General features: G+C 31.5%; 1 protein-coding gene across 5 annotated transcripts in view; it reads right to left on the minus strand.

The window, feature by feature from the left end:
• The window catches only part of LOC132745946 (uncharacterized), a 266,554-nt gene that overhangs the window by 177,110 nt on the left and 75,134 nt on the right, over positions 1–14,310 (minus strand). The window contains exons 1-2 of one of the 5 annotated variants that reach the window (XM_060734968.1): positions 3,886–4,280; positions 1,875–2,387 (exon numbers count right to left, since the gene is read on the minus strand). The exons of 3 other annotated variants lie outside the window; for them this stretch is intronic. In XM_060734968.1, coding sequence (XP_060590951.1) covers positions 1,875–1,914 — 40 coding nt within the window. In that variant the 5' untranslated portion in view covers positions 1,915–2,387; positions 3,886–4,280. Of the gene's footprint in view, positions 1–1,874; positions 2,388–3,843; positions 4,281–14,310 lie in introns of those variants that run through there. One more of the 5 variants, XM_060734967.1, reaches the window with a different exon arrangement.

The following is a 14,310-nucleotide window of genomic DNA, read 5'->3' on the forward strand; positions in this document are numbered from 1 at the left end:
ATGACAATAAAATTGTTTAAAATATGCTTGGACTAAAATTGAGCCATGTCTGGCATTCATTCAGGTTAATCTTCGTTTTCAGGAGTAAAGGAAGTAAAAAAAGAAACACATTCTTCTCTTTGAACAAATCCAGAATTGCTTTTTTTTGCCATTCACTCCATTTATTGTCCTTAACTCAATTCCATCCAATTGCCCTTTACTCAATTGCCCTACACACCACTGTCCCTTACTGACATTCACAACATAAGTCATAAATTGCCCTTCACTCAATTTCCCTTAATTGCCAACACTCTGTTTCCTATCATTACCACTCACATCACTGTCCTTACTTGCCATTTAACTGCCATTTCACTCCATCAATGCCATTCACACCACTATACTTTAAAATGCCCTTCACTCAATTGCTCTGAACTGAAATTCATTCCATTGCCTTTCATTGTAATTCACATCACTGCACTTTGAAATTGTTCTTCACTCAATTGCTCTTAACTGTTTAGATGCCATTCACATTAAAGAAGGCTTAATCAAAGAAGTTAATCAAATGCAAAATTGTTCTATTGCATGTGCTGCTTGCAATTTTGAACATTGACCAAAAAGAACAAAAGAAATAATACATTGATTGTAATTTTGTCTGACTCTTACATCAAAGCAATTTTGAGATTAAAAGGTAAGATGGTAAGTTACCTTTATATAATTTTTGTCCAAAAAGCAGCTCTATACATTCAAAGCTTTTAATAAAATGTACCTTTTGTAAAGACTTAGCAAAAACTATAAAGATTTACATCTTATTTGTAATTCTTGATATTTTTTCATAAACTTTACATTGTCTAGATTCAAGTTGCTTTGAAGATAAAAGATGGTACTTTGATTTCAATTTATGACAAAAACAGATAATTCTGGTTATCCAACAGTGGCTAAAACTTTAATGTTTATGTCTCAATAACACCTACATAAAATATTAAACAGCAATACTGATTTGATATGGATTTCACAGGAAAACAATAAAAGCTGTGTGGTGCCAATAGGGCTTAAAGTTTTAGTACAACTTTGTTCACATACGAAAATAACTTCATAAAGTAGGACTTTTAAACATTTGAACTTTCTTGGATCAAAGAAACATCTTAAAACCAAGGATTCATTTTTAAAGCAATCATTGTGTATGCTTATCCAGTGTCTAAACCTTAGTGTTAATTCTATTTAAGTACATTTTAGTACAAAAAAACAATTTCAACCCTTCTGTTTCAATTTTGTATATGCAAAAAAACATTTATATGCAGATTTTATTAAATTTTGTTACACTGTAAAACATAAGAACACTATGTGCCTCTTTTATCAGACCCTGATTTTATAAAATGCTCAAAGGGCTTTTAAGCCCAAAACAACAAGAGACCAATAAATGTTTTCAACGATTTTTCATGTACTACATGATCATGTACATTCATGATGATTTTAGAAAAAACTTTGCTGCTTTTGATTCAATAATTATAATAATGGTTAATAAATTCATATGAACTTTTTTTTTATTTATTTGACATTTGCAATATTTTTCAGTCCTATAATCAAAATCGAACAACAATGCTGGTGAAGCTAGCCTCTATAAATGCCTCAATCCCCAGTGGTCTCAGATTAATGCCCACAAGCATGATAATTACATATATATAACATTTAAAGCAATAAACTTGCCATGTTATGTAAGGGTATAAGGGTAAAAATTTTCTTATCTAACGATACATCCTTGGGTCTCAGAAAACATTATGACAAAAATTCTGATAAAAGACATTGTTAAGGAGATATCTATAGATATTAGCACTAATATGTACTGATATATGTATATAAACAAAAAAACAACAGTTACCATGGAAACAAAGACCTACCTGAGAGAACTTGTAGCACTGAGAGACTCCATACCTTCATTTTGTCACAAAATCATTCCCGTTTGCATCAATTAATAAAGCACCTGTCTCTATGCAATCTTTAAGTTTTTTTAAATTAAAAATATCACCACACCTTAGAAATTAATAAGACTAAAATTAGTAATCCTTTTCTTTCGCTTATTTTCAATTTATTTCCTGTGAGTTTACAATATGTTGCAGCATTTAATAGGCTTTGACTCTCCTTATTGTTCTGCTCAAAATATGTATATCTTGTCTTGAAATCTCAAATTTTTAATTAATATCCTGTCTATTCCCTTGGAAAATATAATATACATTAAACACTCCTGTTAGTTATTATCATTAAAACACAAGCCACTCATAAAATAAAACCATTTCTGAGATAGACAATTATAAATCCTGCAGGTTGAAGCTAGATTAACACAGTCCAATGAAGAATGTTTCATTTTTCAATTTCCTTCCTTTCAATAGCATGTCACAACCTTTCCCATTTTCCTGAAATAGTTTATACAGTTATGTAATTTTCTCAATACTTTTTTTTAAATTATTATTTTTAGTTTATTTTGGTTAGTCTAAAATTATCTTCCCTATAATTTTTTGAAAAAATAAAAAAGATCTGAGGTATATGATACGTATATACTGCCACATAATATTTTCTTCCTTTGATATCATCTTATTTCAGGTTCAAATTCTAACAGAGGATATTTGAATTATTATATGAAAAATGTTCTCTTACAAATTCCCTTGATATTTGAATTGTTTCAAGTTACTCTATACATAAAACAAAAACTTGTGGTCAATTCTTTCTTGACATTTTTTCTATTTCCAATTTCTAACATGAAATTCAAATTAAAAATATGAAAAACAATTAATCAACTGATTCTCTTCATATTCAGTGATATTAAAAAATATAAAATAGGTATCAAATATAAAATTCAAAACGCCAAACATGTATCAAATAAAAATGCATTTAACCCTTAATATTCTACTCCTACATTTAAAAAAAAAAGCATTTTCACAAAGTAAATGTTTGAAGAAAAAGTAAAATGATACTTAAGTTCAAAATATTTCCAATTTTAAATTACCCATCAAACATTTACATTCCACCTCCAAAGAGTTTGTAAAACTTTAAACAATATTTTTTTCCTCCTCTCTATGCCACAACAAGATCCTGTAAATTAGTTACAAACATGCACACTTCCTAATTTTTCATCAAGTGCAGTTAGTTATTGAAACAGACACTTACATGATGTCTATGAACAAAAAACTTTAACCTTATTCCAAAAGCTGAACCTTGTCAAATAATTTCAGAAGCTATAGGAGAAAAACAAACAAACATTGCTTTAATTCAAACATATAATCCATACTGTTTCAAAAACAAACAAACAAGTAAAAAACAAATTGTTTTGATTTATTGAATAGAATGATGGGGAAAAAATGGAAAACACACATAAAAAAATTCATTCACTGGGCTGGTTTCGACATTCTTTAAAATAATCCCTGTAAAATTTTAGGAACAAAAATATCTTCCTCTTCAAGCTGTAGATTAAATAAATTCAGTGCTTAAAATCTATTACAAAACGCAGAAATCTGTGTGTTCATAGAATTTCACTTTAATCTCTAATCAAAATCGATTTGGTTTCTCTCCAAAATTTAAAATCAGTATTTAATACAATGCAAAATAATATTCCACAATCATACAGTGTTATAATTTCAAACAAAGGACCATAAATGCTACATGTTTTATACTATTATACATGAACACTTTTACATATTTCGATATTTATAATTGCTTGTTATATTTAAAGTTCATTGAAATTAATTACTCAAAAATTATTTAAATAATATAATTATTGAAAGATGATAATTCTATCAGAGAACTTTTTTCAATTTGATAAAAAAAAACAACAAACTTTTCTCATGACAAAAATTTGCAATAATAATATACTACCTCACACAAAACATTGTTGTTTTTATTTGATATTCAACTGACTCCCAATGCAGCAATAATGAAAAGAACAAGCTAACGTCTAATTCTCCCAACTTTTCAAATACCATGTATTCAATTCACTTTTTAAAAACGATGACAATATGGGTTTTTATCGAAATCAGTCCAACACAAGTTGGAAATAAAATCCAGCCTGTCCAATAACATTTAACACAGTTACAATGACTTTGACACTTCCACAATACAGTATGACAATTGTCCGTTGAGACCGTTTTCATCTGAAACCACAGGGGCTAATGACACTAACATTTACGGAGCTGACTCTAATATTCCAATACCTTTTCTACCAGTGATCAATATATACGACTAAACTGTGAACAGTTTTTCTATTTTACCAATTAGCGGATATATTGCAGTCATATTACTGATAAAATCTCCATTTCCAAATAAAAAAGAACTGGACACTTAAATTAGACCCCCGATTTAGGCGATAAATTTTTGTACAGGAAACCAATTAAATAAGGTACAACACAACTAGATAAATAAGTTCACAGATTAAGATAGCCTTGTTTAGTGGGTGTTTTCTCTCTATTGCACAATGTTAAAGACAGTTATAGTGAAGAAATTCTCTCAAGGGAAATTATTCTTTAATTCTTTAATTTTTTTAAAATTTTCCACAATTAACCAAAATCTTAGGAGAGAGCGATGAAAAAGAAATTAATTGCTATAAATCAGCTAATCTATTTGTTTCTTTAAACATAATACACTCTTTTTCTTTTGTTTTTTTTCTTCTTTTTTTGCCAAACCAAATATTTAGGATTTTGAATACAAAACTGTCTAGCTGAAAACAAGATTCTTTTTTAATGATTTTTTTTTCCAAAATCTTATATGCAAAATTTAATCAGCTTAGTTTTTTCCCCTCTCAAAATTACTTGATTCCAACATAATTCAATAAATCGTACAACATGAAAGAAAATGATGAATGGGTTGGTGGTTTTCTCTACCATTACTCTTACTATCATCTTAAAATAGTTAATTGTTTTTTATGTCAAAATTATGCTTAATAGTGAGTTAACAGTCTGTGAAGTAGAGGGGTATTTGTGATACAATCATATGCTGCATTTATATGTACAAACATTTGTCACTTTATTCTTTTTTTTTTTTTTCAGACAGTATCTTTAATTCAATATTATGCCTATAATAAAATGATGCAAGGAAACTGTGATCAACTTGGCATACTCATAACTTGTTACCACAATTTAAGACAAATAAAACAGGATAAATGAACCTAAGTCACCCACTTGCAATGTTTCAGCAAATGTCTAGACAAAATTAAGTCACTAAACAATCTTAATAAACTTCCAAACACTAACCCTTATCCGTTTAAGCACTTTTATTTGGTTAAAAGAATCAAATACAGAGTGATAACTAATCTCATTTGGAAACAAAAATTAGCATTACCTTTTTAGGGGTGAAATTAGACTTAATTCAAATACCAAAAGAAAGATTCCATACCTCATTTCTTAGAGAAAAGCAACAAGAAGAATGTAGAGGACAAAGTTCAAAAAGTTTGGCTAGTATCACAGTTAGCAGATCGTAACATGAATGTTATACAACACGAATGACCATTTTGTTTTTAAAAATCAACAAAAAAACAACACAGCAATTACCCTTTCACCAATCAGAACGTCCTCGGCTAAGACTGACGGAAAGGGTCGAAAAGTTGTGATTGCCGTTTTACAAAATCTGAATGCATTCCATAAAAGGTGCCGCACTTTGGTGCGGACGCCAATGAGAAAGAAATCACTGATAATCACTTTTGTCAGTATAAACACTGTAGAAAATATGATTATACCATAATTATACCAGCATTAATTGTCCTTATATTTGGCAACACTGAGGTCAAAAAGCCTTAAAACATTAACTTTGAAATTTTTACATAGATCAAGTGAAGCTCTTAAAATGGTAAAAATCTGATATAGATAATACAGAAATATATATACTCAGAAAAATTAAAAATTATTATTAAAAATAAAGTTTTTACCAATTCTTAGCCTGATTTGAGTGAAAACTATTGCAATGTTTTTCATTAGTGGGTCATTTTGCAAAATAAAAATTCATATTTTGAAGAAAAAAAAGGGACAAGATAATATTCTTCAAAATATAACACAAGTAATTGGTTCAGACTTACAACAAATGATTCACAAATTTGGGGGAAAAAATCCAGTCCCATCATATAAAACAAGAAATATCTTTAAAAAAGATAATCGGCGTAAATTCAGTGCAAAATGTCTCATAGCTTTAGAATATTGTCTAAATTAATGATATTTATACTTTATAACAATATAAATGTCCAAAGTGAAATTTATTTGGTGGTTACTAGTATAATCTATGAGAGTTTTCTAAACTTAGCTGAAACATGTATGCTCCTATAATGTCAACAAATTAGTCATGTTATTATAGATGCTATAAGCTTTTTTGTCACCGTGACTTTTGACTACTGATTTCAAAGTCGATACCAGATAATAACCAACCACACTACCAAATTTAGAGACTGCAAAGGCCACAATCAGCTGACAACTTGAATTTTATTGTTAAATAATATTAACTTATATGTATCTGACCTTCATTTTGTAAAAGCACTTCTGTGCATAAAATGCTGCAATTATTAGGTCATGATAATAACACCAAAATCTTTTGTTGTTTATATCTTTTATCTATGAAAGAATACAAACTGTAATAAACAATCAATGGAACATATCAACTCTGAACTATTCTATTTATAATGCCTTCTTATCTATCTGGCAATGAAAATGAATAATTGAAGACTTAAATCAAAAGTTAAACATAACCTTACTAGTAAAAGTTATAAAATATTTTATGTATTTTATAAAAAAAGGATTTCTATTAAAAATTGCACAGCTTGACTAGTATTTTGATTTAACATTAACGAAGAAGAAATATGAAACCAATAGACAAAGTCTTAGAAGAATTAATAAGCAGAAACTTCAATACATTGAAATTATGATTTAAGATCTCTATTAACTAGAAATGTGTCCATAGGACACGGATGCCCCCACACGCCACTGTTCTGTCAATCTTATGACTGTAGGTCAAATATTTTTAGACTACATGTGGCACAAGTTGAAAACTAAAAATCAACAAAGGGCCATAATTTTGTTAAATTTGGTCGCAGCAAAAATTCCTTCCTTGACTACCATCTACACATTAAGGTTGTTCATCCCTGGAAGTTTAAGCAAAATCTGCCATCCGGTTTAAGAGAAGTTGCGTTCACAAAATTTCTACATAGTATATAGTGAAAAAATCAACAAAGGGCCATAATTCTGTTAAATTTGGTTGCAGCGAAAATTCCTTCCTTTACTCCATCTACACATTAAGGTTGTTCATCCCTGGAAGTTTAAGCAAAATCTGCCATCCGGTTTAAGAAGAGTTGCGTTCCCAAGATTTCGGGACGTACAGACAGACGTATGTACGGACGGTAGGTACCTCGGCCATAATGGTTAATATTTGTGCCAAATTAATGAAAATTCAAACAAACATGAAGAAGATATGGTATGGAGACAAAATCCTACAGCACTATTTGACCTTTATGCTATAAGTGTGATCTTGACGTTAGAGGTAAGGACCTGGTGTGACAGATCATCTCATGATGGTGAAATTTTTTTCTCAAGTAAATTCAAAATTTTATGATGCATTTAGAAATTATTGTGTGTAAACAAAATAAATGCACCACTAATTATAACCTCTAGTGTGAACTTGACCTTACAGTAAGGAACCTTGGTCATATTGGCAACACCGTCTCATGATGGTGAATATTAGTGCCAGGTCCATTTAAAATCCCATCATGCATGAAGTAGTTATGGCATGTAAGCAAAAAGACTAAGTAACCAACTGAATCAAAGATGTCTACCACTGTAGTGGAGACATAATAACAAATGAGGTCAGAATTATGAACATAAAAAGTAATAAAATTAGAAAAATATGCAATGAAACATCATTTATAAAATGAAATATATGTATTTGAAGACAAGAAAAAACAACTACCTAACTAACCAACTGACAAGAAGAAGTAAAATAAAATGTTCAATTTATTCAAATAAATATTTTTTGGGTGGGGGTTGTAGAGGGGTATGAGGTGGAGGTGCTAGTTAAGCCTACTGGCATGGCTACGTGTCGTACACCTACACAGGTTATATTTTACAATATACTTTAAATGTGGAATGTAAAATATAAATGTTGTTCCATATATACAGAAATATATCTATTTATCTTATAATAAGTACTAAACTCAATTTTGTATAACCCATCAATGACACTGATTATCAAGTGAGACATTCAGATTGTGGTAGTCAAATGGGGTGTATTTCGGTAAATTTACTTACCGGTGTAAACAAACGCCGAATAACTATGAATAAATTAATTTGTTATTATTACGCACAAAAAATAATACTTAAAGTTTTGCGATTCTTTATGATAATGTTGCATTTTAAATATATTAATTTTCGCAATTCATATCAGCTCTGGAGAATCTTTTTGTTGATCAAAAATATCGTTCATTTTCATAGAAAACAGAAAAGCTACGGCAAATTAAGTACGAGTGAGTAGTAATGGAATGTTCAAGTATAGGCTGAAAAACAAAAAGTTGGGTTTGTTGTTAATATTATCAACAAAATAAATTGTACATGAAATCGTATGTACTGTATATTTTTGTATTTTGATATATCTTTGTTTTGGTCATAACGTTGTGATATTTAGTTTACGATTGTATAAATATTTTTAATACAACGTTTATTCTTAGAGACAAGTAAACTAAAGATTACGAATTTGTCCTTAAATTTCATAACAGCCAGTCTTTCCACCAATGAAAAACACCCTCTTTTAGCTGAAGATTTTGTAACTAACAATTTCATTTGTTACAAATCTAGGTCAAAATCCATTTTAATACAGCTACGCCGAAAAACCTCAGTAGAGTCCCTTTAAGTCTAATTATTTCACATTTATACCAGAAGCAGCACTGTTAACAGAACAGTTAAGCACATTTCTCAAGCAATTCTCAGGCTTCTTGTCCCTTCCTTTGGTATAATTCAAATAGAATAATTCAACAAGATCTACAATAATTCAACAAGATCTACCTTTCAGAGATAAGAGACAAAAAGTTCACCAGAAGTTCCTTTAAACTATTTTTTTTTCTCTTTTATTTTTTGTTTGACACTTAATGAAGTTCAACTGATAAATTAAAAGATCTCAGGAAACTTCAAACATGATTATGAGTAAATCTACTTTGTGATTCAAGATAAGAGGTGTTCAAAGGTATTTTTTCCAATTTGATGTATATCTTTTCAGAATGATTTATTTACAAACAACAAGAGAGACGATCTATTCAATATGTAATTCCAGAAGATACCTAAATAAATAATATAATTACATTGTCAGTAAACAAGAGATGTCACATAGATGGCATGCTCCACTATTCTCCTGTTCTTAATACTCAAATATTTTAGGGCTCAAGGAAGGGGAATAATGCAGTGAAAATACATGTCAGAGTTACTGGTCTTGGTCAGTGTTATTAAAGATATGTGTGGAGATTCAAATGAATACTAATAGTGCTTTTGGACACGGAACTTCAATGTTAAATCTAAATTGCTCATCTCTCATCCTTATAAGTATCATACAGAAAACATGATAAATTTCTATTGGGAGGAAACTGTGTGTGTATTTAAATTTATTTACACTTGCCACTGGTTGCCAATATGGGCAAGTTCTCCAGAAGAGTATTAGTCATTTAAGATTTTGGAGGATATTGCAAGATACAGATACAGAAAGATGCCCCAAATTCAAGAAGCTTCTCCTTCCAAATGTTTAAGCACTTATACAAGGGACCTCAATTTAAAATCTCATTCGAAAGACTGTTTAGTAATTTTAGTTGGCTATGTAGGAAAAAGAACCCACAATGTCAACTACTGATAACAAGTCCTGTGCTCTAACCAATTGACTTTTGTGGGCTGGCAAACTGGAGGAAACATTTTAACTGTAACTTAATTTAACAAATCTTAAGGTTTAAAAGTACAGTTTTCTTCGCAGTTTCCCCTACAGTTGTAATTATCCAGTTTATTTGAAAAATGAATATCCATGGTGACCAGTTGTGCTTACAGTGTGACAAATACCAGAAATGGTCAATCTGTCTGTATTGTGAAGTTCACAGCAACTTTAAATGGATGAAAGAAAATGAATGGATTTACACACAGACATTAATCCATCAGTCCTGACAGGATTGCCACAGTCAGAGCTTGCTGGATTTAGAATAAACAGTTACTGGTATTTTAAGGGTGGGTATAAAGCTTGATTATATAATAATGAAATTATTTTTTTTATAAAATTTAAAAACTATCAAATTTCATGTTTCCATAATCATACAGTTGATTCTCAAGACTTGTAACATAGAATGTCTCTGTTATTTAACACCCATGGATATAAAGATTTCATTTTTAAATCAATTATAGTGCTGTGACCTACTTATCCATTAGACTGGAACCATTTATACAATTTTCATAGATTGTAACCTAAGAATCATTTGTCAAAATCCAGGAGATGTTATTTTAAGATATTGTGAACAACAATGAACAACTGAGGTTGGACAGCTTGCTCCGCTGTGTAAAAGTTGTTGTTTTTTTATGGTCTGAAAGTGGCTAAGCACAAATTTAAGCAAAATTTTGTATTATTCAGTCATGCAAATGTCACAAATTATTTCAAGGCTATAACATTTTGTCATAACTAGAACTGCCACTGCCATGGCGTAAATACCCCCGCATACCACTTTGTCAGAATCAACAGCTCAAGGACAACCTCCCTGCCAAATCGGAGGTTACTTAAAGCCAGTGCATTGCTAATTTATGTATTCTACATGCTATAAATATGAAAATGTCAAAATTAATACACCAAGAACAGGTATTCTTAAGCATTTGAGCAAACAAGCTTATTATAGTAAAAATCCCTGTGACCTTGACATTTGACACAGTCACCTAAAAATCAAAAGGGGTCATCTACTAGTCATAAACAACCTCAATACCAAATATGGAGACTGTTGACCAAAGCATTCTTAAGCAATTGAGCTGAAAAGCTTTTTTTAGTCAAGGCCCCTGTGACCTTGAGCTTTGACCCAGTGACCTCAAAATCAATAGGGGTCACCTAATGGTCATGATCAACCTCCATGCCAAATATGAAGACTGTGGGTCAAAGGTTTCTTAAGTTATTGGGCGGACAAACTTTTTGAAGTCAAAGTCCCTGTGACCTTGACCTTTGACCCAGTGACCTCAAAATCAATAGGGGTCATCTACTAATCATGACTAACCTCCATGCCAAATATGAAGACTGTGGGTCAAAAGAATCTTAAGTTATTAGGCAGACAAGCTTTTTTTAGTCAAGGCCCCTGTGACCTTGACCTTTGACCAAGAGACCTCAAAATCAATAGGGGTCATCTACTTATCATGACTAATCTCCATGCCCAATATGAAGACTGTGGGTCAAAGGAATCTTAAGTTATTGGGTGGACCAGCTGTTTTTAGTCAAGGCCCCTGTGACCTTGACCTGGTGACCTCAAAATAAATAGGGATTATCTACTAACCATGACCAATCTAAATACCAAATATGAAGACTGTGGGTCAAAGGAATCTTAAATTATTGGGTGGACAAGCTGTTATAGTCAAGGCCCGTGACCTTGACCTTTGACCCAAGGACCTCAAAATCAATAGGGGTTATCTACTAACCATGACTAACCTCCATGCCAAATATGAAGACTGTGGGTCAAAGGAATCTTAAGCTATTGGGCGGACAAGCTTTTATAGTCAATGCCCCTGTGACCTTGACCTTTGAACTGGTGACCTCAAAATCAAAAGGAGTTATTTACTAATCATGACTAACCTCCATGCTAAATATGAAGACTGTGGGTCAAAAGAATCTTAAGTAATTGGGCATACAAGTTTTTTTTAGTCAAGGCCTCTGTGACCTTGACCTTTGACCAAGACCTCAAAATCAATAGGGGTCATCTACCTATCATGACTAACCTCCATGCCAAATATGAAAACTGTGGGTCAAAGGAATCTTAAGTTATTGGGCAGACAAGCTTTTTATAGTCAATGCCCCTGTGACCTTGACCTTTAACCTGGTGACCTCAAAATCAATAGGGGTCATCTACTAATCATGACTAACCTCCATGCCAAATATGAAGACTGTGGGTCAAAGGAATCTTAAGTTATTGGGCGGACAAGCTTTTTATTGTCAATGCCCTTGTGACCTTTGACCTGGTGACCTCAAAATCAATAGGGGTCATCAACTAATCATGACTAACCCCCATGCCAAATATGAAGTCTGTAGGTCAAAAGAATTTTAAGTTATTGGGCGGACAAGGAAAAACCGACCGACCACCAGCTGTCGTCCAGACAGACAAGCTGATTCCAGTATACCCCCCTTACAACTTCGTAGTGCAGGGGTATAAATATATTATATATATCAACTGGCAAGCTCAGTTTTAGAAAAACAGAAAAAAAGTTATGTCATAAATGAAAAACACTGGAAATAACAGTCTGGTATGCATGAAAATATAAAGATGTGATATTTTTATTGTCTTGGTCCTATTATTATGACCTTCAGAGTGCTTTGGCATTCTATTTTGAGCCAAAGTTTCAATTTCCCAGATAATCTCACAAGTCTGTAACTACTTTAACTCTAGCAATATCCTGTTTTCTTTTCAAAGATGTCTTTTCTATTGATATGATTCATCAATACATTTCTTAAGCAACTGACTGCAGCTTCAATAGATTGGTAGAGCAAACATATTACATTCTTATACAATGGGACTGTGATATTTTAAAACAAATTATACCAATTCAATTTTTCACTTATTTCTAAAAATAAAACAACAAAAAACATCATGTATCGTATTATTTCTGTTGAGGTGGATGACAAAAGGAACAAAAATTGCTTTGCAAAGACAATATGGAATTTGATGATGACAGAACAAGGCCATTAATGCCTAAAGTTGTTCCTGGCAGTTTTAGGAATAACAATCAATGTTGATGACACACAATCGATAAAATACTTTTTATGACATTTTTTTGGTTGTTTATTTTTATTTTTTTTCTTGTTCAGGGTTTTATATCATACTGTCACAGAGCACAAGCTCTCTTAAAGGGAGACACAGGCAAAATTTTCAAATCTTCGTTTTGAGTTGTTCATTCATCTTTCTGTAAATGTCCTCAAAATAAATAAACTAGGCAGTATTAGGAACAAAACTTTACTCCTTATAAATAATGAAATGCTGGTTTCCTAACTTGACCCGCGTGGGTCAGGTTAGAGCGTTAAGATTTCACATAAGTTGCCACAGTGAACTATGGAAACGTTAAAGAACATATCAAGTGAATGACTAAGACTTGTTTCAATCATTCAATATCCACAAAATCCACAAAAAAGTTATTGTAACTTCCAGGGTTTGTTCAAGTCACTTGGCTTGATTTAAAAAAAGACTAGGTGATTATGTCGGCGGTAAATTTCGTTCAATACATCTAGATATATTTACGCTTCAAACCAAAAATAAATATAATTTAAACAGAATTTCATTCTGGGACTTTAGAAAATGTCATTTTAGCGTGATTTGAGTACATTAAATCATTTTGATATTTTTGTCATTTATTTGCCTGAGTATCCCTTTAAAACCAATGCTGTTTTGTATGCTAGCTGTTTAATAGCTTTCTCAAATAAAGGAATCCAAAGTCCCCCAACAGGATTTGAACCCTGGTGACAATGGGTAAGGGCAAGTGGTTTGGAGTCAACAATCTTAACCAAACTAATGCAGACACCTTTTTTAATGACACTTCTACACAGTCATGGTCATTGAAAACGTTCTTGCTTTACTAGCAAAGAAAGACCTACTAAGGTGTGGCTCTATGCATTATTTCATGCACCAGAAGTCCCTTGAGAAGAACCACAATCCAGTCTGAAGCATGCTGGATTATAGATTCCTATCATGAAGTAATTCATGACTTGAAGCCATTTTGTGACATGCGATCTGAAGTCAGAAATATCTTCACCAATAAGCCATATGGCTAGTCCACAACCCCAAATCCCGCCCATTCTGATGAATTTGCAGACCTATCACCTTCATAAAAGAACATGTCTAGAAATTAATAGTACATAACACAATAAAACTCCAGCAGACAGTCTCAGGTATAGTTAATAAATTATTAAAATTCATTGATCCAAACGTATTGATCTAAGAAATTCATCAATTCATTTTTGTTATTATTGACAACTACTTTAATTACTCTTTCGTTATTATTAAACTTTTTTTTTCATTAATGATTTACAGATATTGATTAATATCTCACTTTATCACTGAAATATGGCAGATGTGAAATTATTCCTGTAAAATATTACAGGAAAGGTACAAGTAACATG

The sequence above is a fragment of the Ruditapes philippinarum genome, unplaced genomic scaffold, assembly GCF_026571515.1.
Source record: "Ruditapes philippinarum isolate M1 unplaced genomic scaffold, ASM2657151v2 ctg878_1_1_1_1, whole genome shotgun sequence".
Taxonomy (NCBI): Eukaryota; Metazoa; Mollusca; class Bivalvia; order Venerida; family Veneridae; genus Ruditapes; species Ruditapes philippinarum.